The sequence below is a fragment of the Pongo abelii genome, chromosome 4, assembly GCF_028885655.2.
Source record: "Pongo abelii isolate AG06213 chromosome 4, NHGRI_mPonAbe1-v2.0_pri, whole genome shotgun sequence".
Lineage (NCBI taxonomy): Eukaryota > Metazoa > Chordata > Mammalia > Primates > Hominidae > Pongo > Pongo abelii.
The window spans coordinates 159773521-159797542 of record NC_071989.2 but is presented as its reverse complement, the minus strand read 5'-3'; the positions used below and the strand labels follow the sequence as shown (position 1 = coordinate 159797542).

General features: G+C 48.4%; 1 protein-coding gene across 4 annotated transcripts in view; it reads left to right on the top strand.

Moving 5' to 3' along the window:
- The window catches only part of ANXA6 (annexin A6), a 56606-nt gene extending 32584 nt beyond the window's left edge, over nt 1–24022 (top strand). For 2 of the 4 annotated variants that reach the window (NM_001131761.1, XM_024246647.3), the window contains 12 exon segments: nt 1245–1326; nt 2597–2691; nt 3345–3458; nt 6214–6304; nt 7751–7830; nt 8408–8461; nt 14933–14950; nt 15731–15824; nt 17006–17101; nt 20195–20253; nt 21821–21943; nt 23620–24022. In NM_001131761.1, the coding sequence (NP_001125233.1) occupies nt 1245–1326; nt 2597–2691; nt 3345–3458; nt 6214–6304; nt 7751–7830; nt 8408–8461; nt 14933–14950; nt 15731–15824; nt 17006–17101; nt 20195–20253; nt 21821–21943; nt 23620–23679 (966 nt within the window). In that variant the 3' untranslated portion in view covers nt 23680–24022. 4 annotated transcript variants of the gene reach the window in all.

Here is a 24022-nt window from a genome sequence, read left to right as displayed (position 1 = left end):
TGTCAAAGAGGAAGTCTCAGTTTGGTGCCGCCATCTCTGCAACACTTGCTGATTTTCCTTTTTCACAAAGAGAAAGCTGAGAGATCTCGCTTTAAGTTTCAGAGCTTCTGGCAAGTAGAGGCATCATGTTAAATTTCATGGTATTTCACCTCTTTTGTTTTTATTACATTGATTTTTGTGGTAAATTTTCAGTTTATGATACATGGTATCAACTTCCTAATTCATGATAGTCATATAAAGTTAATTTCATCCATTCTTTTTTTTTTTTTTTGAGACAGGGTCTCACTCTGTTATCCAGGCTGGAGTACAGTGGCACGATCATGGCTCACTGCAGCCTCCCCAGGCTCAGGTGATCCTCCCACCTTAGCCTCCCAAGTAGCTGGGACTTCAGGTGGACACTGCCATACCTGGCTAATTTGTGTAGAGACAGGGTTTCACCATGATGCCCAGGTTCGTCTTGAACTAATGGGCTCAAGTGATCCTCCTGCCTTGGCCTCCCAAAGTGCTGAGATTACAGGCATGAGCCATTGTGCCAAGCCTCATTAATCCACTTAACAATTATTTTTTGAGTGTGCCTATTATGTCAGACACTGTTGTAGGCACCTGGGATATGTAACAGGATAAAACGGATACAATTCCTTGCCTTTTGGGAGTAATTTTAAATGCACTTCAAAAATTGATGCATTTAAGTAGACAGAAAAGAAGTTGAATTACGCTGAATTACATAAAACCATTAAGAGATGGCATATGGTGTGTGTGCTAATTTGGAATAGTGAAAGTCCTTTAGGAGAGACTGAAATTTGGGAAACTCTGTTCTGGTATTTCAGAACATTTCTGCTGCCTTTTCAAGGGGAATGACTCTTTAAGAGGCAGAGGGGGCCTCGGGGGCAGGGTAGGATTCAGAAGAATTGGGGAGGCCCCGGTGGAATAAGCAGCCAAGGGGCACTAGAACCGAGGCAGATCCTGTGGCAGGCGGGAGCCTAGCCAGTTTCTCTTGACCAGGACTTGCCCTGCTCCCAGCCCTGAGTCCCTCTCTCCCTCTCTCTATATCTTTCTGTCTCTTTCTTTCTCTCTCAGCTCTCGTGCAGGGTCTGTCTGCTGTGGCTTCACCTCTGCCTCTTTCCCCACCCACGCCGCTTGGTTTGGGCTCGTGGGGTGAGCTTCCCACCCTCGCATGCTGTCTTTCAGCCTGGTCCCCAGGGGGGCCTTCAGACACCTGCTGAGTCTCTTTCTGCTTCTCACAGCTGAAGGGAACTGTGCGCCCAGCCAATGACTTCAACCCTGACGCAGATGCCAAAGCGCTGCGGAAAGCCATGAAGGGACTCGGTATGGGGGATGGAAATGGAGCAGGGTTGGTCTCCGGGGCAGCAGGTGTGGTGGGTTTGGCCGTGGGCTGGCAGGCGATGGAGTGAGGTTTCAAATTAGAGTATGCAGGATGAGGAAGGCTTGATCTGAAGTTTCCACCCTCCTAGCTCCCGGAATATAGAGAGGAGGGGCGGGAGAGGGTTCATAAGGAACTTGGCAGAAGCCCTTTCCAGGGACCAAGGTGTCCCCCAGCCTCCTGGGAGCAGTATCCTGGCACTGAAGAAAGTACCAGGTCACAAAATCGGCATGGTGCCCTGGCTCTACCGCTGACTCACCGTGTGACTCTGGGTGAGCCTCTCCACCACTCTGGGTCTGAATTTCCCCATGTGTAAAATCAGGGCTGTGGACCCTGGAACCCAAGAACTCTGGTTCTGTGGTTGGAGTATGCCCTGCTGGGCAGGTCTTTCAGACCTACATTTGGCACCAATGGGAAGAGTACTGCACCCGCAGGTTCAGATCAGCTGGGCCTGTGCTCAGAAAGTCCAGCCTGGGACAGGCCATCTAGGGTTTGGCTTTCTTTGCCTTTTCTGCCCCATCTGTCTGACAGCAACTCCCAGGAGGCTTTAGGTTAAGTCCATCACCTCCTGAGCCTCCTTTCCATGTGTCTCATGGGAATGATGATACCTGCCAAGCTCGCCTGGGACTGTAGGATGCTAGAGGTAAAAATGCCATGAGAGACCCCTGTGCTGGGTCTGTGGTTGATGGCATTAATCTGAGAAGCAGGAAGTGGTATCCTAATGCCTTCCAGAGTCAACCTGCTGTGGTTAGGGGGACTCAGGGTCCAGCTTCCAGAGAGCTGAAGAGAAAGGACATAGAGTCGCTAACAGGACTTGGACTGTCAGGGTTGTAAGGATCCCTTTGTGACTACTCCAGCCTCTTCATGTTACAGATGTGGAAACCAAGTCCCATCAAGGGAAGGGGACTTGTCCAGGGTGGGCAGCCATTGCCAGAGCCAGAACTAGAACTCAGAGGCACTGACTCCCAACCCAGTACTCTCTACCTCCCAGCTGTCCTTTTTCCTCAGCGTGTCAAAAGGAAAGGGAGGGAGGAGTCCAGCAGAAATCAGTGGCCTGAGTCATAGGCAAGTGGACTGCAGGGACTCAGGAGCACATGGCCGCCTAGCCAGGCTTCTACCCTGACAAAGATCGACGAGGGGCCATCAGTGGGCAGTGCATGGGGAAAGCCGAGAGCCACAGGCCTTCTTCTGAGGCATGTGGCTTTGGTGACTCAGGGACTGACGAAGACACAATCATCGATATCATCACGCACCGCAGCAATGCCCAGCGGCAGCAGATCCGGCAGACCTTCAAGTCTCACTTTGGCCGGGTAAGGACCTCCTCCTGGGCTCTCTGTGAGACATGCATGCACCTTGCCTGATTGAGCTCACCTGTCCCCATCGGTTCTGCACAGTTGGGCACCAGGGTCTTCATGGCAGAGGGACCCTGTGTGGTCATATGATCTCAGAGTGTCTCCAGCACTGGGTTTGGGCAGACGTATCTTTCCATGCCCCCAGTTCCTTGTGATGGGCAACACTTGTGTGAGATGCTCAGTGGACTCAGAGGTGCAGCATGGGGCCAAGATCAGGGCTATGGGTTGTTTTCAGTGTGCTTTGGGCATCTTGCAGTTCCTCTACACAGATACAGCTGGCTTCAAGGCCCCAACTGAGTGTCAGGGATTATTGCACATTGGTGGCATCTGGCTTAGGTTGATGTGTTTCCCCCTGGGTGGAAACAGTGTCCTTCAGCGCTGCTCCCTTCCCGTTCCTGTCTCCTGTGTCAAGGAGAGTGGGTCTTCCTCCTGGTTGTTTTTTCCCTACCCTCTTTGGCTTCATCTAAATAATAAGTGCAACATCAGCAAAGACAGACACAAGCTTCCATGATCCCTCATGTGCAACCCGTTTTCTCTTTCCATCTCCCCCATCCTGGGTCATGTGTGGGCAAGTGCTGATGTTGGCATGACTGTGGCCCTGCCCTTTGCAGGACTTAATGACTGACCTGAAGTCTGAGATCTCTGGAGACCTGGCAAGGCTGATTCTGGGGCTCATGATGCCACCGGCCCATTATGATGCCAAGCAGTTGAAGAAGGCCATGGAGGTACAGTGTGGCACCAGAGGGTAGTGTTTGCGGGTGCCGGTAGGGATACAGGTGACCCTCATAAGCCCAGGTGGATTAGCTGTAACTTCTTGGTAGAACTCCTCCCATACTCAGTTCAAACTGGCATAAACACAAAAGGAGATGTTGGCTCCTATAACTGAAAACTACAGGACTAGATCCGAGTCCAGAGACTCAAATGATGTTCTGTGGACCCTTGGCTCACCCCGTCTTGGCTCTGCTGTCCTCTCTTATGGCTTCACTCTCAGGCAGCCTTTCTCCCCATGGTGGCATATGTCCATCCCGCCAGCTAGCAGCTCCAGCAGAAAGAGTTCCTTCTTCCTGGGAGCTCCAACAACAGTCTTGGCATTTACTCCAAGTTGATTCAGCTTGAGTCACATGCCCACTGGTGTCAGAAGGGTCTCATGGAGCCACTGGAGGAAGTGGGTTGGGTCTCGAACAAAAGCAGCAGCAGTTGGAGTCTGTACTCCAGCCCAGCCCTGCCACTCACTCACTGTGTGACTGGGCCATTCCTTACACTTCCCAATCCTCTGTGCCTTCATCTGGGAAATGGAAATGGTCACCTCTGCCCTTCAAACTAGGACAGGTCAATCAAGGTCACAGGTATGAAGGGCATTGTTAACTCCGAAGACCTGACCCTACATTAAACAAGAAAGCATTATGTCCTGGCCCAGAAGTTGCTAGAACTGCTTTGCTTCCCAAGGTACCAATTGTACTAGTGGCTACTGTTTATACAGAGCATATGGTAACTATCCCAGGTTAGGTACATTGGTTCAATGAGTTGCTTCCTCAAGGCACAAGGCAAGGCTCTTATTTTGTCCCCATTTTACAGATGAGGAAACTGAGACTTGGAGGTTAAGTTGCTTGGTCAAGGTCATAGAGCTATGAAGTAGCAAAGCCGAGGTTCAGACCAGTCTTTCTGACTCTGGAGCCTGTCTTGACAACCGCATAAAACCAGTAGTGCTTTTGGCCCCTTGAGCATTAAGAGGAGGGCAGCAATGGGGAGCTAGAGGACTTTATAAAAACATTGCCTAGGCTAAGCAGATTGAGATGATTGTTTCTTAAAATACCTAAGCCAAAAAGCAAATGATCTAAAGACATTCAGAAATAGAAGAGATCAATGAGTTAACCCAAGTCAGTCCTTTCCATTTTCAAAGTTTCCAAGTGGGAAACAGGCTCAGAGAGTCAGTGAGTTAGGGGGAGACTATGGCTAGACCCTAGTCTCAGGACTTTCTTGATTGCCTCATCACATACCTGCTTCTAACAAAGAAATTATTGAAGATCTCAATCAGGATGAATCTCCTAGGATCTGAGAAGGCAGGACGATTAGAGCACTAGTCAGTAACCTCTCTGAGGACAGAGAACATGTCTTGCCTCTTGCCTTTTTCTTTTTTTTTTTTTGAGACAGAGTCTCACTCTTTTGCCCAGGCTGGAGTGCAGTGGTGTGATCTTGGTTCACTGCAACCTCCACCTCCCAGGTTCAAGTGATTCTCCTGCCTCAGCCTCCTGAGTAGCTGGGATTACAGGCGCACGCCACCACACCCGGCTAATTTTTTTGTCTTTCTAGTGGAGAAGGGGTTTCACCATGTTTGCCAGGATCGTCTTGAACTCCTGACCTCAGGTGATCCGCCGCCTCGGCTTCCCAAAGTGCTGGGATTACAGGCGTGAGCCACCATGCCCGGACTTTTTTTTTTTTTTTTTTTTGTAGTTGTAGCCCCAGCACCTTGCACAGTGGCTAGCACATAACAGGTATCTTAACAAGTATCTGAATGAGTAAATTAGTAATTGACTCATTCAGTCAATCAATCAGTCAGTCAATCTTGCCTGCCTTCTCTCCTCCCTGATAGTTTCCCCCCTTCCCTGTGTGCAGATCTTTGCATAACAGGTCCCCAGCCTGCCTTAGTCCAGGGCATGTAATGCCTCAGTTCATAAATCACTCCCCAAATCCAAGAATAAACAAATGTAAGCCAGCCATGATGGCTCATGCCTGTATTCCTAAAACTTTGGGCTTCAGTCCAGGAGTTCCAGACTAGCCTGGACAATATGGTGAAGCCCTGTCTCTACAAAAAATACAAAAATTAGCCAAGCACGGTGGCATGCTTCTGTGGCCCCAGCTACTTGGGAGGCTGAAGTAGGAGGATCACCTGAGTCTGGGAGGCAGAGGTTGCAGTGAGCCGTAATCACGCCACTGCACTCCAGCCTGGGTGACAGAGCAAGACTCTGTCTCAAAAGAAAAAAAAATCTAGCATTTTATCTTAAGCTCAAAACTTTTTTTCTTCTAACAAAATAATACATGTTCACTGTGAAGACTTGAAGAAATATAGAGTAAAAAAGAAGAAAATAGCAATCATCTGTGATCCTTCACTCACACAGAGACCAAACTGCTAGTTAACACTGTGAGGCACGTGCGTGTCCTTCTGTTCTCTTCCAATACTTACAAGTAGAAATTTCTATTCAGTTGTTCATGTGTATATGTGGTGTTATACACACACACCTATATACCTTTTCTTTTTGGGGGGCTGGAAGGCAAAGCAGTTCACATGGGAGGTTCTGGGGATCTTGAGAGGCTGGCATAGTCAGCCTTGGTTGTGCCAAGGTCTTGGGCCTGGGGGCCATGTCTGGAGGTGAGGAGAAAATCCAGGAATGCTTGGCCTGAGCTTTAGCCGTCCGGGCCCCATGGACCTCTGCACAGGAGGTCAGAACTATGGCTGAGATCATCTTTGCCTTGACATTCCAGGGAGCCGGCACAGATGAAAAGACTCTTATTGAAATCCTGGCCACTCGGACCAATGCTGAAATCCGGGCCATCAATGAGGCCTATAAGGAGGGTGAGTTTGGGAGGCCTGGGCCCAGATGCTGGGAGGAGAAGAGCCAGGCCCCCCAGCTTCCAACCCCAGCCCACAGCTCTGCCCAGGACTCTGGCCTGTCTCCTTTCCCTCAGTCCTCGAGGATTTAATAAGCCTCTTGGGTGTGCCCATCCCTGTGTCTGGGGAAAAGACAGGTGTCCTGGTAGGACAAAGGCCTGGAGGTAGAAAAGGGCTTGGCTGGAAGTGGGAACAGAGAACATTCTGGCCTGCTGGAGAGAGGGAGGGCAACTTTAGGGGTGTGTAGTCCATGCAGTTCTACAGGGCCCCACACTTGGTTGCAAGCTATGCTATCACTGTCCAGAAATTCTTAATTTTTAAGCAAGTGGCCCCATATTTTCATTCTGAAGAATCTTGAGTACCAGTCAGAAATGTTTAAATTGGCTAGGTGCGGTGGCTCACACCTGTAATCCCAGCACTTTGGGAGTCTGAGGCAGGCGGATTGCTTGAGCCCAGGAGTTCGAGACCAGCCTGGGCAACATGGCAAAACCCCATCTCTACAAAAAATATAAAAGTTGGCTGGGTGCGGTGGTTCACCCCTGTAATCCCAGCACTTTGGGAGGCCGAGGTGGTGGATCACTTTAGGTCAGAAGTTCAAGACCAACTTGGCTAACATGGTGAGACCCCATCTGTACTAAAAATGCAAAAATTAGCCAGGCGTGGTGGCATGCACCTGTAGCCCCAGCTACTCAGGAGGCTGAGGCAGGAGGATCACTTGAACCTGGGAAGCAGAGGTTGCAGTGAGCCGATATCATGCCACTGCACTCCAACCTGGGAGACAGAACGAGACTCCATCTCAAAAAAAACAAAAAACAAAAAAATTAGCTAAGTGTGGTGGCATGTGCCTATAGTTCCAGCTACTCAGGAGACTGAGGTGGGAGGATCACCTGAGCCCAAGGAGGTCGAGGCTGTAGTGAGCCTTGATCACGCCAACTGCACTCCAGCCTGGGTGACAGAGTGAGACCCTGTCTTGAAAAAAAAAAAAAAAGTTTAAATTTTTTATCTAATAAGCAGCTTTAAAATGGTTGAATTTTTGAGTACAGGAGTGACATAGTCAGAGCTCTGCTTTTGGGTTTAGCAACTGCCGTGCAGGAGGGAAGGTAGAAGAGAGAATGACAACAGGGAGGTGACTTAAGAGGCTGTTAAATATTAAAGGCGAGATGCAATGGGACCTCAACTGGGACAGCTGAGGGGATGGAGAGGAGGTGATGGGTTGATGGGAATGCCCATTGTCTTACAAAATCAGCAAGAGGATGGCTGGATGCCCCCATGAGCCAGTTACAAACCCTTTCATTCCCACCTCCCCCTGCCAATTCTGCCCTGGCTCAAGCCTGAGTTTCCTGGACCTCCCTCCCCCAAACCAAATCCTTCTTGGCCAGCAGCTACCCACACCCCCTTTCTCTGCCTCAGACTATCACAAGTCCCTGGAGGATGCTCTGAGCTCAGACACATCTGGCCACTTCAGGAGAATCCTCATTTCTCTGGCCACGGTGAGTGAATTCATCGGCCCCAGGTCGGCTTGCCCATCGGGAGGCCTGGGAGGAAGGGAAGGTTTACTGAGTGGAGAGCACAGGGGAGTTTCAAGTGCACTCCTGATGGAGAGGGGGTGTCTCCCCACTTGCCTCCTTAGAGTCCCACCGCCTACTCCTGTTGTTCACTTGTCAAAGTTGGCGTGGTACCACCTTCTCCAGACAGTCCTCTCTGGTGGCCCTTGTCCTGGCTTTTTGGGCCCCCAGCTCACAGGACAAAGCCATGTGGGTGACCCTCTCCTGTGTTGTTACCTGGGAGCTTCTGTCACCATCTCTTGAATTCCCATGACCAAAACGGCAGACCGTCATTGACAGTTACCGAGAGCTTGCTGTGTGTCAGGCATTGGTGCTAAGTGCCTTGCACACATTCTCAGTTAATGACCACAACAGCCTACCTTATAGAGGCAGGATTTTCGTCCCTGTGTAACTGATGAGGAAGAGCATTCAGAGAGGTGAAAATGAGCAGGGTGTGTGGTGGTACAGAGATGGAGATGGGTCGATGTTTGGGGACTGAACTTTCTTGCTGCTCCTGCTGCAGGGGAATCGTGAGGAGGGAGGAGAAAACCTGGACCAGGCACGGGAAGATGCCCAGGTAAGACCCCCAGCCCACCCCAGTCACCTCTGCCGGGTGTCCCTGAGATGTAGGTCCAGCTTATGCCTGTCTACGCCAGGCCCTGTCTGCGAGTGAAGGCTCCTGGCAGGGGCGTGGTTGGTTTGATTGGCTGATACTTAGACTGTAGAAATGAGGTTTAGAAGTGTGGTGCTGGTATTACTGGCATTTCCTAGGTGAATAGCAGGACCCTCAGAGCTGGCAGAGACCTGCAGATCACCCAGGTCAAAGCCCTCATGTTACAGTGGGAAAATGGAGGTCCAGAAACGGCAAATGACTTCTGAAAGTCACACAGCAAATCAGTGGCCCCAGTAGAATTGACCCCTAAAGAGCTGGTCTGGGAACTTGCTGAGAAGGGGGCCTGAGTGCTAAAGGCCTCGGTTTATTGTCGTAAAATGGGACCAAGATTGGAGGGAGTGTCCTGGGACGAGCCTAGAAAGTAAGTTCCTCAAGGGCTGGAATCTTCATTTTGTTCACTGATATATCCAAAGTAACACATGATCAGTGCTCAATAAATATTTGTTGAATGAATAGCAGGGAAAAAGGTTCTCTAGGAGTCTCTTGGCTGCTCTGCCTCAGCCCTCCTCCTTAGCCCAGTGAGCTTGAGGTCTGGAAATGGCTTCTTATGGAGGTTGGACAACCCCAAATTCATTTTCCCTGAGGGTTCTGTGGCTGGGCAGTCCCTGAGGCCAGTGCATTGTCCCCAACTGACCTGCACCTTGATCCCAGCACCCAGTAGCCTGACCTAGGTCCACATCTCCATCTCTTCTGACTGCCTCATTCTCCTGTCCCCAAAAGCTGTGTCCAGGGATGTGGGGCACAGACACCACAGACTTTTATAGACATCCAGCCCCCTTATTTTATAGGTGGTGAGTTGAAAAGAGCACTGATGGATTGAGAGTCAGGGAACCAACTTTTCTGTTCCCAGGTCCCATAACAGAAGTGTGGTTTGCTACAACAGCATCTGAGCTAGAAAAATCCTTAGCTGGAACCTGACAGTTACAGAACTGTAATTATAATTATTAGAATGCATACTATATATTGAGAACGATGCCAAGATTACTCTGTACGTTTTTATGTTCCCCCTTTTTACTAGAGCAAAATGAAGCTCCTTAACCTATTCAATGATACAGTTTCTAAGTGGTGCTGGTTTTATTTGAACTCAGGCTTGCCTGATGCCAGAGTCTATGCTTAATTCCATTTACAGTAATATCTTCCAAGACCCCGTAGAGTTAAGGTCCCCTGCAGCTTCCACATCAAATAGCTGTTGTTGTCCAGTTGTCCAGCCCTTGCTTTGGAATATGGTTGTCAGAAGCTGCAGGGTTACATTTAAATGTATGGCATTTCAGCTACATTGTGGGCACATGGATGGGGGTTAGGCTGAGAACCCAGCCAGACACTAGGGTGGCTTGCTGAGGCCACATTTCATTCACTCATTCAACAGACGTTTATTAAGTATTACTGTGAACAGTCTCGTGTGCTGCTGAGAGTTTTTTAAAAATCTCAGCTCTCACCCCAAATCCATCCTCCAACCCTGAATTGATCTTCCAGGGACTGCTTCTGCCTGGTGCCTCGTTTGCCAATGAGGCTGTGCTTCCAATTGCCGCTAGCAGGGGGCAGTGGTGGGCCTTGCTGACAGCTGCTTCGCAAAAGGAGAGAAGTGGAGAGAGAGAACCCGGGTGGAAATAGCTAAGGGACCCTTGAGCCAGATCCCTGCCCAACTCGGCTGCTTCTCCAGATTTAGGATGCTAGACCCAAGCTCATTTTCTTATAACTAGCAGTACATTCTTTTATAGAAACTAGAAAATAAAGAGAAGCCAAAAAAGACTCCATAACCTAATAGTAATAAGCATTGTCAGTATTGTGGCATACATTCTTCTAGTTGTTTCTCTATGTATATATAAAAGTGGATTCTTTATTTCTGACAGTTAAAAATTAATACTATGTGAATATTGTTGCATTTTTAAATCAACGATATCATTTAATGGCTATATACTGTTCCATATCTGAATCTACCGTGTTATTTAACCAGCCTTCTTCCTAGTAGCAAACTCTTTTATCACATTCATGAATTATTCATTAGAATGAATTTCCAGAGATGAAATGGAAATGTGGGAGCAAAATGTATATAAAAATTAAGGGCATTTGATAGGGCCGAGTGAAGCTCCCCTTTAGATAATGCACATGAGTACTTGGCAGTTTGTATTTGCCTGTTTTACACTGCCTCCCTCCCTGGCGGTCTCTCACTCTGGAGGTCTAGAACGCCCTCAAGCTCTTAGAAGTCTGGGACTATTAACCAGTTGAACATATGTCCAGTTTCCAACTGTGGCCCCACAGTGATTGTTAATAGCTTCCCCTTTCACTCTGTTGTCCAATTTGAGCAATAAATTATAAATAATTATTATAGACCCACCATGAAATGAAGGATTGTGGTCATTTTTAGATAATCAATACTCAGACTTTTTTTTTTTTTTAGACGGAGTCTCGCTCTGTTGCCCAGGCTGGAGTGCGGTGGCACAATCTTGGCTCACTGCAACCTCTGCCTCCTGGGTTCAAGCAATTCTCCTACCTCAGACTCTCAAGTAGCTGGGATTACAGGCTCCCACCACCATGCCCAGCTAATTTTTTTGTATTTTTAGTAGAGATGGGATATCACCATGTTGGCCAGGCTGGTTATGAACTCCTGACCTCAAGTGATCCGCTCGCCTCAGCCTCCCAAAGTGCTAGGATTACAAGCGTGAGCCACCGCGCCCGGCCCAGACTTTCAAAAATATAACAGCTTTCTTGAAATAGAATTCATCTACCATACTATTGACCCATTTAAAGCGTACAATTCAGTGGTTTTTAGTATCTTCACAGACTTAATGCAACCATCACCACAATCAATTTTAGAACATTTCATCACCCCCAAAAGAAACTCCATACTCATTAGCTGTCACTTCTCATATCCTACTAACCCCCCAGCCCTAAGCAACCACTAATCTACTTTCTGTCTCTCCAGATATGCCTCTTCCGAACACCTCATGTAAATACAGTGATATAATACATGGCCTTTTGGACTGGCTTCTTCACTTAAGAAAACACTAACTTAAACACTATGTTAAACACTTAACAGTGTTTTCAAGGGTCATCCGTGTTGTAGCATGTTGGTACTCCCTTTTCATTGCCAAATAATATTCTATTATCCATTCATCAGCTGATGGACATTTGGGTTATTTCCACCTTTTGGCTATTATGACTAATGCTGCTCTAAACATTTGTGTACAAGTTTTTGTGTGCACATATGTTTTCATTTCTCTTAGATAGAATTGCTGGGTCATATGAGAACTCTAAGTTTAACCATTTGAGGAACTGTCCAGATTAATTTTTGCATGAAGTAGCTAGGCTAATAAGAACAAGCTTTTGTGGTGAATATTAATTTAGTGCCCCACCACTTTTTTTTTTTACATTACAGATATTATTATCTTAAAGATGCTTTGAAAAACCGAATATGTCTAGGGTTCTCTGACCTGCGTAAGTGAGAACAGTTGGGACTTTGGATTCTTTTCTGTTAAATTTTTTAAACATGTCCCTCTCTCTCTCTTTTTAAAAATGATACAGTTTTATTTAACATAAGTTTTTACAAATTTTTGATAAAATACGTATAAACTTTACCATATTAATCATTATATTTATTTATTTATTTATTTTGAGGTGGAGTTTTCCTCTTGTTGCCCAGGCTGGAGTGCAATGTCGCAATTTGGCTCACTACAACCTCCACCTTCCAGATTCAAGCGATTCTCCTGCCTCACCCTCCTGAGTAGCTGGGATTACAGGCACCTGCCACCACACCCAGCTAATTTTTTGTATTTTTAGTAGAGACAGGGTTTCACCATGTTGGCCAGACTGGTCTCAAACTCCTGACCTCAGGTGATCCACCTGCCTTGGCCTCCCAAAGTGCTGAGATTACAGGCATGAGCCATGATGCCTGGCCAATCATTTTAAAGTATACAGTTCAGTGGCATTAAGTACATTCATATTGTTGGGCAGCTGTCACCACCAGCCACCTCCAAAACTGTTTTCATCGTGCAAAACCAAAACTCTGGACCCATTCAACAGTCACTCCCCATTCTCCCTTCCCCCAGCCCCTGGCAACCACCATTCTTTCTATGTCTGTGAATTTGACTAGGGACTTCATGTAAGTGAAATTATACTGTATTTATGCTTTTATGACTGGCTTTCTTTACCTAGTATGATGTCCTCAGGGTTCAACTAGGTTTTTGTTTTGTGATGTTTGAGACAGGGTTGAGACCCAGGTTGGAGTGCAGTGGCACAATCTTGGCTCACCACAACCTCTGCCTTCTAGGCCCAAGCAATCCTCCCACCTCAGCCCCCCAAGTAGCTGGGATTAACGGCGTGCGCCACCATGCTCAGCTAATTTTTTGGTAGAGCAGGGTTTCTCCATGTTGTCCCGGCTGGTCTCAAACTCATAGGCTCAAGTGATGCTCCCACCTTGGCTTCCCAATGTCCTGGGATTACAGGTGTGAGCTACTGTGCCTGGCATAGGTTGTTTTTAATACAGAAACATATTTTAAAAACCAGAAGCAGCCCATAATCCTAGTAGCCTTCATAACTCTTATTTAACATTTAAATTTAAAATGAAATAATATATTTGCATATTTAAGAAATTTTCAGGAAGAATAAAAAAAAATGCAAAAGCTTTCCCACATAGTCCCTCTCCTCAAAGGTGTCTTGACAGTTTCTTAAGTACTTCCCAGGAAGTATGAGAAAGTGAGTGTCTATTTTTTTTTGAATCTAGATAAAAGAAACACTATATTACACAAAAATATGCTATACTTTACTTCTTTACTTAATTTAAATGGAAACTCTCCTTATCAGCGTTGTAGATAATCTTATCCTTTGTAAGAACTGCATGGATTGTTTCCATTGATTGGATAAGTCATAGCCTGTTTAACAAGTCAATCTCAGGGTGGTTTACAGTTTTTCTCTATTATGAAAAATGCTGACCAGGCGCAGTGCCTGTAATCCCAGCACTTTGGGAGGCCAAGGCGGGTGGATTACCTAAGGTCAGGAGTTGGAGACCAGCCTGGCCACCATGGCAGTACCCCATCTCTACTAAAAATACAAAAAAGAAAAAATTAACTGGGCTGGTGGCATGCACCTGTAATCCCAACTACTCAGGAGGCTGAGGCAGGAGAATCGCTTGAACCTGGGAGGCGGAGGTTGCAGTGAGCTGAGATCACACCACTGCACTCTTTGGGAGGCCAAGGCAGGAGGATTGCTTGAGGCTAGACTGGACAACAAAGTGAGACCCCTTCTCTACAAAAAATAAAAAAATTAGCTGGATGTGGTGGCACACACCCATAGTCCCAGCTACTCAGGAGGCTGAGGCAGGAGAATCGCTTGAGCCCAGGAGGTCAAGGTTGCAGTGAGCCGAGATTGTGCCAATGTACTCCAGCCTGGGCAACAGAGCAAGACCCTGTCTCCAAAAAGAAAAAAGAATGCTGCAGTGAACAGTCTTGTATTCTATCGTGGAAGACTTTTGCCAGTATATCTGTAGGGCAAATTCCTAGCAATATAATTGCTTGATCAAAGGGCATATGCCTTTTAACTTTTAACGGACATTGCCAATTATGCGATGAAAAGAAGACGAAGGTTTCCAGAGTATAGGCTATTGCGAAGTTTATAAAGAGTTCGGTCTATCCAATAGAATAAAGTCAGCAGAGTTTCTGGGGGAAAGGCGAAAGCAATACGCAGCCTAGGTACACAAGCCTGGGTATTTTGTTCCCAGGCTCTCCAAGTCACAGCTATTTGCCTAACAAAATAGTGTCCTAACCACAGAATTTTGCGCTCTGCACAGTGCAGTGATTAAAAGTAACCCTTGTAAAATGACTTTCCCATCACTGTTTGCTGTGTGCCCCCAGGCAGGTCAGCTCCCCTTAAGGCCTCAGCTGGCCAGTCTTTCCTGTCTGTAACATGAAGGCTAAAATTACATGTCTCTTGCCTTGGAACTCTGAATATGCTAAAGGGTGCAGAGAACTTTGCACTGCTCACAATTACATCTCAGTGGTTCTGTAAGGAAGTGGCAGGGATTATTTCCACTTTCAGACAAAGAAACAGAGGCCGCCTGGAATCTGCTCTGTGTTTTGGGGTGTGAAGGGCAGAGTTCCCCGTTTCTGTGTCTTTCTCTTATCCTTCAAGTGAATACATTTTTAGTTATTGCCAGGCCTATCCGCATTCTGAGCTCCAGCCCAAAAGGTCATAGGAAGGTATTTTTCTCTTGTCCCTACCCCCCTTCCCATCGCATCCCGGGTTCTCTCAGGTCTCTTGGGACCTCTCCCACTCCCAGCCAGGCCCCTCACCCTGCACCCCAGGGCCCCAGCACCAGCCTCCCCGACCTCCTCTGACTCTTGCCTCCCTTCTCTCCCTCCTCTCTCCCCTCCCTGCTCTCAGGTGGCTGCTGAGATCTTGGTGAGTGTCCTGTTCTTCATTTGGGTTTTAACGGCCTCTGAGTAAAGTCCGCCTTTACTGGGCCAAGTGGGGCAGTATCGAGCAGTGATTTGGGAGCTTGCTGTGCGGCTTCTCTCTCTCCCCTTCAGGGCCCCGCTTGGTAAAAGATAGGCCAGGCAAGTGTTTCCCAAACTTCAGCTAGTCATCTCTGGCATCATTTGTGCTGTGTAACCACCAGCTGTTAATACTGATCTTTAAATCGACTCACTTTTAAACCCAAAATGAGTTAAGGGGAATTTAGTATCAGTATAAATAGAACTAGTAGCTGGCTAGAAGACAACCGTGGAAACACTAATATGCAGTGTGATCGGGTATGTTTGCCCTTGACCCCCCTTGGGGAAACACTGGCCAGGCCATCTTCTCTGCATATGACCCCATACACACTTCCCAGAGGGGCTTGCAGAAAGGTTGAGGGATGGAAGGGGAACTCCCAGTCGCTACGCTCAGAGTCTATGTGGGTCCTCCCAGGAGCCCCGGCCCCATGGTCCTGAGGCTAGGATGGAAGTACCCAGTGCTAAGGCCATCTTTGTCAGTTCACAGGGTCCTTGTGAACTGGAGAGGGGAGTATAGCAGCCATTGTGCTTGAGGAAGGAAGAGGGGACCAGTCTCGGCCCCTTTGGATGGCTGGGTGAGCCCAGCTTCTGACTGCCCTCAGCCCAGGCAAAGACATGAAAGTGAATAATAACCAAGGCTTTCTCATGTCTCCCCTCCCAAATCCTTGCTCCAACTGGGGCTCTGCAGGAAATAGCAGACACACCCAGCGGAGACAAAACTTCCTTGGAGACACGTTTCATGACGGTCCTGTGTACCCGGAGCTATCCGCACCTCCGGAGAGGTGAGGCCTGACCTCCTCCCTTCCCAGCTGAGCAGGAAGATCTCAGAATCTGATGAGAGCCTCTCAGCTCTCTGTGGCAGGAGGAGCCCGTTGCCCACCCACCTCCTCCTTAACCCAGCAGTAACGTATCATGGGTGACAGCGACTCTGGAGCCCTGGGTTCTAGTCCTGGCTCTACCACTTATACCTCACCTTCCTTTTCCTCCTTAGGGAAGCAGGTGGGATGCCCAGGATTAGGTATAGCAACCGGATTTCACCTCAAAGGCCAACTCTGATTGATTGGTAGTAGCTGCCTAGAGTGCTGGGTTGTGAAGGATTCTGGGGCCCCGCGTCATGATTCACTGGCGATGCCTGCCAGGAGCAAGGCAGCAAGAGGTGGTGGCGGCACAAGACTCACTTAGACATCTTTAAACCACAGGCTGCCACATGCTCAGGGCACACCTGTATGCAGTGGCCCTGGCGCCTGGTAATCAAGTGTCCTGCGCTGAGACATTTACACTTTAACATGCATTTGTCTGGCACTTCTCAGTATTTAAGGTGCTTTAGCATAGTGGCTAAAAGAATGGACTTGGGCACTGGACCGCCTTGATTTGAATCCCTCACTTAACAGCCATGTGACCTCAGGCAAGTCACCAAATCTCTGTGCCTGAGCTCCCTTACGTAGGAATCAGGGTTTTAGCTCTACCTCATATGATTGTTGTGAAGATACAAAAAACATAACACACAAAAAGCACCGGCGCAAGCCTGACTCAGTGAGTGTTTCCTGAGTGTTATCATTGTGTCTTCATCCCAAGCGGACACAGGAGGAAGAGGAGGCCCAGAAAGGAGAGGGATCACCCAAGGTCCCTCAGTGAGCCGGGGCAGAACCATGACTAGGACCGGTGCTCCTTTTACTACCCCAGCCTGGGTTCCCAGAACTTGGCCGAGGTTCTAAGGCCATTGGCCAGGCACGGGGACTGACTTGGGACAGATTTGGCTCTGAGCCCACAGCAGCCTTGATGTCAGAGCTTCTCTATCAGGATGATCTTGCCCAATGCATTTAGTCCTGGGCTGTGGCCGTATCTGCTGCCCTTCCACTTTCTCAGGCATAGCCTGTGGGAGGCGCTGGGTGGGGCTGAGGAGGGGTCCTCCGCCTCTTGCACTGAAGCTCACCCCCACCTCTGGGGCTTCTCTTGTGGCCAGTCTTCCAGGAATTCATCAAGATGACCAACTATGACGTGGAGCACACCATCAAGAAGGAGATGTCTGGGGATGTCAGGGACGCATTTGTGGCCATTGGTAACTGGCAGGGACTAAGGGAAGGGCTGGGGGCACTGGGAACTTGACCAGATTCTCTGGAAGAATAGAACCTTGGCAGCCTCCGAAGCTAGTACTGGGAAGTAAACACTGCCACAGTTCGCCCCCAGGGGTGCTGCCAAATGTGTGATTGTGCAGGAATGTCATGAGGTCTGTTCCAGGCTGCAGGAGAGGGTGAGAAAATAACTGTCGCTGGGGAAGGACCAGGAAGACTGGGGCAGGCAGAGGAGGGGGCACGCTGTCCTGCACAACTAGGGTGTATATACACACACACCACACACACACTTGACACACACACCTAACATACAAGACACATACTATACACACACACATTCTCATATGTGACACACACTCATACATAAAACACGTTACATATGCATGTGACAGGTGCACACCACACACACATTACATACAGAACACATTATACATACACATACATGCTACACCCCCACAAGACACTACACCTACACACACACCACTCACACTATGCACACATGACCCACGCACACCACATATACACACCACACATGCACACACATACAAGACACATACACGCTAGATGCAGACAACACACACACACACTCTCGTCTCCCCTCAGTACCTGGCTTTTTGGTTACGCTTATATAATTTGAGCTCTTGACTTTGAAAAGGTTTTTCCCTTTTGGATCTTAATTCCACCATGTATAAATATGGATGAGTGGATATGGGTTAGGACTGAAGTTATTCTCATTAATATTCATCATTAGTGGTATCCTGTTTCATTTACTATAAAACGCATTGCATCAATGCACTTAAAAAAAATCTTACCAAGAGGTGTCTGTGGAAGATTTTCACATAATTGCCATCAATTATAAAACACATCTTGATTTCAGAGACATTAAAATGTGGGGGAAAGGTGTGTTAGATTTGGGTGAAGTGGAGGTGGTGGTAGGGGTGTTGTTTAGCGTGTGATGGGCCTTTACCACCCAGGAGCAATATCTAGGAGGTGGGATAGCCCAGTGAATAAAGCATGGAATCCAGGTTGAATCCCTGCTCTGCCACTTACTCACTATATGTCCTTGGGCAGGTCACAAATCCTCTGTGTCTCAATTTCCTCCTTTGTAAAATGGAGATAACAACAGTGCCCAGCCCATAGGGTGGATTTTGTAAGACTGAAATTAGTTAATTATATGTAAAGCACTTGGAACGGTGCCTCTTGGCATGTAATACTCACTGGGCAAGGGTTAGTTTGTATTGTTGTTTCCCACCAAGCCCTGTGCAAAGTTAGTTGCACGCAGGTTTAGTTACATTCTCACCAGGTGCTCTTACCAGCTTATTTTACAAAAGAGGACACTGAGTTCAGAGAGGTTTATAGCAGTAGAACCAGGACTCAAACCACAGGCTGCCTACCTCCAAAGCTCATGTTCTTAACACCAGAATAATTAGCCTTTGGAGACACTTTCAGATTCCTACCCTCCTCGTGTATTTCCCTCTTGCCTTTCTCCTCCCACCTTGAGCAGGTATACACGTGCAAACACACACCACAACACACCATTTCACACCCCTCCATCCAATGGCAGGCAGCGGGGTCCCCCGTGGCAGATGGACAGGCTCAGTTTTTAGGAAGGCTTGTGGGGTTGGTTACAGAAGAGAGAAGTTTCTGCCCAGCTTGCTTCTTAGCCAGACTGATAAAGCCCTAGGTCTGAAGTCAGGGAAGGCTTCCTGGAGGTGATGTCATGACTGGGGACATGGACAGCAAGTACAGCCTTGCAGGATGAGATTTGATTTAGAGAGATAACATAGTGAAGGGCAGATAGGAAATGCATCTATCCAGGAAGGACAGAGAGACACAGGAATTTGCAGTTTGTTCTGGGAATGGGGGAGCAAGGGCCATGAGGTTCCAAAGGAGGCCAGGAGCTTTGACATTCAAGCCAAGGAGCTTGGGATTTGTTTGGGAGGTAGTAGGGAGATACGTAAGGAGCTGGAGACGGGAGGTGTGTGATGTGATCTTTCCCACGGGGTTTCTGAGCCTGTTGCAGAGGAGTCTTGCTTGACTCTGCCACTGGGGTACGCAACTCCAGCCTCTTGCCATCTGTTCTCATTATATCCAGAGTCATTCCAGCTATAGTACTGGTGTCTGGTTCCTCCTTTTTAAGCTGTCTGAGACACCCGTGCATGGGCTCTGGAGCCTTGCAGTCAAGCAGCTGCAAAGGCCTAGAGAACCCTAGGCCTTGAGAAAGGGCGGGGTTGGTGAAACGAGGCAGGCATTATCTGCGGCCAGGGTAGGGAGCAGTGGGGCAACACTCAGCCCCAGGGATTTGCATGGTCCCTTAAATTTTACCAACAGACAGTTATTCTTTGGAGCAATATTTCTCTAAATCAGTAACTCTCAAGCATTAGGCTGCACCAAAGTAGGGTGGCCAACCATCCTGATTTGCGCAAGGCTTTCAGTGCTGTTAGGTTGGTGCAAAAGTCATCGCAGTTTTGCCATTGAAACTGATGGCAAAACTGCAATTACTTTGGCACCAACCTAATAAAACCTGGAATGTCTCAGGCAAACTAGGACAAGCTGGTCACTCACCTCCAGAGTTTCAGATTCAGCATCTCTGGGGTGAGGCATGAGAATCTGCCTTTCTTCCAAGTTTTCAAGCGATGCTAATGTTGTTGGTCCAGAAACCACACTTTGAGAACCACTGCTCAAAATCTTTCCAAAATCTGAGTCTTTAGGGTGGAGCCTAAACCCTGAGTTTTAAACAAGCTTCTTGGGTGATTCCAATGCATTTAAAAGTTTGAGGCCCCGTGCCTTGGGTTCATGAGGTGTTAATTACCTTTGAATCCTCTCCTGACCTTGGTTAGCTGTAAGCACCTTAGAAGGAAGAGAGTTGCAACCAAGTAAGAGCCAGGCCTAAGCGTGGGCCAGAGGAGGAAGCATGGGGAAGGGGAGCGAAGGTGTCATCTGAGCATGACCCTGGGGTTGACAATGATCTGCAGACCCATGCAGGGATAGACGAGGTGGGGAGATGGGGGAGGCCAGTCCAGAATCTGGGTTCACAGCCTCTGACCACGTTCCCTGCATCTCTCTGCTCTTCCTACCAGTTCAAAGTGTCAAGAACAAGCCTCTCTTCTTTGCCGACAAACTTTACAAATCTATGAAGGTAAGAAAACGTGCTGGCATTCCTTTCCCTTCAAGCACTGACTTACATACACACACAGACAAACAGATGTGCACCATCCCCCAGATCAGGATTCCTGGCAGCTGTTTCTTCCCATTTGACATTTATTAGCATCTGCCCTTGTCTGGCTCTAGGATGGTATTTCCCAGTTGGGGGTGATATTTCCCCCACCTTCCCCCTCCCCCGGAGGATATTTGGCAATATCCAGACACATTTTTGGTCATCACAACTTGGAGAGTGTTGCCACCGGCATCTGGTGGGGAGAGAACAGGGATGCTGTTAAACAACCTTAGTGCAACGGATAAGCTTGTGCAACAAAGAATTATCCAGCCCCAAATGCCAAGGTTGAGAAATGTGCTCTGGAGGCACACAGGGCTGGGTAGGACACAGTCTCTGCCCTCTCAGAGCTCACAATCTATCAGGTGACACAGGGTCTCCTATGACAAATAGTCATCAAAGGATCAAAGGTCACAAGCGCTCCCCTCTGAGTCTAGGCCTGCCCTTCCGGGAGAGCCCAAGCCACACTGGCCACCCTCTCAGCCACTGGAGTCTCAACTGCTGACAGCTGGGTAGGTGGGAGGGTAGGAAGGAACCTGAGACCCTCACCCTACAGTCTCCAAATGTGACAACCGTTCATTGAGCACTCACTATGTGTCAAGCCTGTGCCAAGGGCTTCATCTCTCTGACTACAGTTGACCCTCATGGCAGTCATGTGAAATTATGGTAGCATCCTCATTTGATAGAGGAGGAAACTCAGGCCTAGGTAGGGTAAAACATTGCCCACATTTATGTAGCTCCTAAGAGGCAGAGCTGGGACTCGAACCTAGCTCTGACTCCTAGGCTGGTGCTTGTAGCTTCCTGGGGGCAGAGGCAGCTCTGGCTGCCTACACATTCCATGCCCTGTGCCTGCTCCTTGGGCCCGCTGGTAGTTTCCTAGGGCTGGTGTAACACATTCCACAAATTGGGTGACAACAGAAATTTATTCTCTCATAGTTCTGGAGGCCAAAAGCCCAAAATCAAGGTGTCACCTGGGTTGGGTCCTACTGGAGGCTCTGGGGGAGAAACACTCCCCTGCCTCTCCTAGCTTCTGGTGGTTGCCAGAAGTCCTTGGTGTTTCCTGGCTGTGAATGCATCACTCCAGTCTCTGCCTCTGTCCTCACCTAGTCACTTTGCTGTGTGTATGTCTGTGCCCTCCCTCTTCTTCTAAAGATATTGGTTATTGGTTTAGGCTTCAATCTAATTCAGTATGCCTTCATCTTAACTAATTACATGTGCAAAGACCTTACTTCCAAATTACATCATGTTCTGAGGTTCCAGGTGGACATGGGGACACTATTCAACCCATACACATCTTTTTTGCATGTCAGTCTGGCCAGTCCTGGGCACAAGGGGATTTTGGTCAGGACTGTTTGCAGAAGATAGAGGTGGAACATCCGCCCTGTTTTTGGAAGGAACAAGGGAGAAAGGCAGATGGGATACCACTGTTTCTTGCCTGACTGGGCTCTGTCTCTCCTTCTGCCTGTGTCTCCCTCCTGCCTGGCTCCACCAGGGTGCTGGCACAGATGAGAAGACTCTCACCAGGATCATGGTCTCCCGCAGTGAGATTGACCTGCTCAACATCCGGAGGGAATTCATTGAGAAATATGACAAGTCTCTCCACCAAGCCATTGAGGTAAGGAGAGGGGCTAGAGGTTAGCAGGAAGGGGGTGAGTGTCAGATCCCTAATATAAGATTAGAAGTCTTTATTCCCGTGGACTTTTTCCCAGTGGGTTACTGCTTAGAACAGCCAGGATATTGAAATGAAAGGGGGTCTGTGTTGCATTGTTTATACCAAAATCAATTCCAAAAGAATCAAAGGTTTATAATTAAAGATTTCCAAATAAAACAAGAGCCCATTTTTTGCTTTTTTTAAAAGCAATGTTATGGAAGTATAACTTACATATCATGGGCAGGCGTGGTGGCTCACACCTGTAATCACAGCACGTTGGAAGGCCAAGGCAGGTGGATCACTTGAGGTCAGGAGTTTGAGACCAGCCTGGCCAACATAGTGAAACCCTGTCTCTACTAAAAATACAAAAATTAGCCGGGTGTGTTGGCTCATGCCTGTAATCCCAGCTACTCAGGAGGCTGAGGCAGGAGAATCGCTTGAACCCAGGAGGTAGAGGTTGCAGTGAGCTGAGATCACGCCACTGCACTCGTGCCATCTCATCTCACTGCAACCTCCACCTCCTGGCTTCAAGCGATTCTCCTGCCTCAGCCTCCCGAGTAGCTGGGACTGCAGGCATCCATCACTATGCCTGGCTAATTTTTGTATTTTTAGTAGAGACAGGGTTTCACTGTGTTGGCCAGGCTGGTTGCTAGCTCCTGACCTCAAGTGATCCACCTGCCTTGGCCTCCCAAAGTGCTGGGATTACAGGTGTGAGCCACCACACCTGGCTGTGTCTGACTTTTTTGACATATGGAGCTTATATTTTTGCTCTTTGAGATCAGCCAAGATCTTAAAGTTTGATGCTTGGTTCTACTTGGCTAACAAGACTATGGGCATCTCACAGGCAATCTCTTACAGACTTAGTAGGAATGTAAGTAAATTGTTGGCACATTTTGATACTATATTATGTTTTAAAATCATACATCAAAAAATACAAGAACAAACAAAATCCCAAAAACCATGTCTCATAACAATGATAGGAGTCCCTCAGAAAGGAGATCCATACCATAGGGGTCAGGAAGTTTGGCCTCCCCAGTCTGAACGTATGCCAGACCATTGTGATGTGTGGTGAGCGTGATGGTGTTTGTACCCATTCCCAGCAATGGCTGGCAGTTAGCGCTCAATATTGTTTGTTCAAATAAGAAATCACCTAACACGATATGCCAAGGGCCATGGGGGAGGGTATCAGCAGAGTGCCAGGGGAACCAAGAGAGGCCAGAGTTCACTCTGCCTCCTGACACAAGAGAGTGGCCAGGGTGCTTCTCAGAGGAGAGGGCCCTGCTGGCAGATGGGATTGGGAGTGCACAGGGGCATGCTGGACAGGGGAGTGGCAGGTGGAGAGAGGAATGAGATGCTCCTGGGGGAAAGGAACAGGTGAAGCTGCAGAGCTCTGCACAGGTCAGATCCCAAAGGGCCTTGAAGCCAAGCCGAGAGTTTGCATATCTTCCTGGGGATAAACAAAAGGGACGTGGTCACATTTATGTGTCTGGGAGATCCCACTAGCCTACATGTGGCATGGGATCCTATGTTGGTCATGGAGAGAAGCTGAGGGAGATGTCCAGACCGATGGGCAGCCAGGAGGAGGGGGCATTGAGGCTGGAAGGACTGTTTTCACTCACTCTGCTCTCTGCCTCTGCCAGGGCGACACCTCCGGAGACTTCCTGAAGGCCTTGCTGGCTCTCTGTGGTGGCGAGGACTAGGGCCACAGCTTTGGCGGGCACCTCTGCCAAGAAATGGTCATCAGCACCAGCCGCCATGGCCAAGCCTGATTATTCCAGCTCCAGAGACTAAGGAAGGGGCAGGGGTGGGGGGAGGGGTTGGGTTGGGCTCTTATCTTCAGTGGAGCTTAGGAAAGGCTCCCACTCCCACGGGCCATCGAGGGCCCAGCACGGCTGAGCGGCTGAAAAACCGTAGCCATAGATCCTGTCCACCTCCACTCCCCTCTGACCCTCAGGCTTTCCCAGCTTCCTCCCCTTGCTACAGCCTCTGTCCTGGTTTGGGCTATGTCAGATCCAAAAACATCCCGGACCTCTGTCTGTAAAA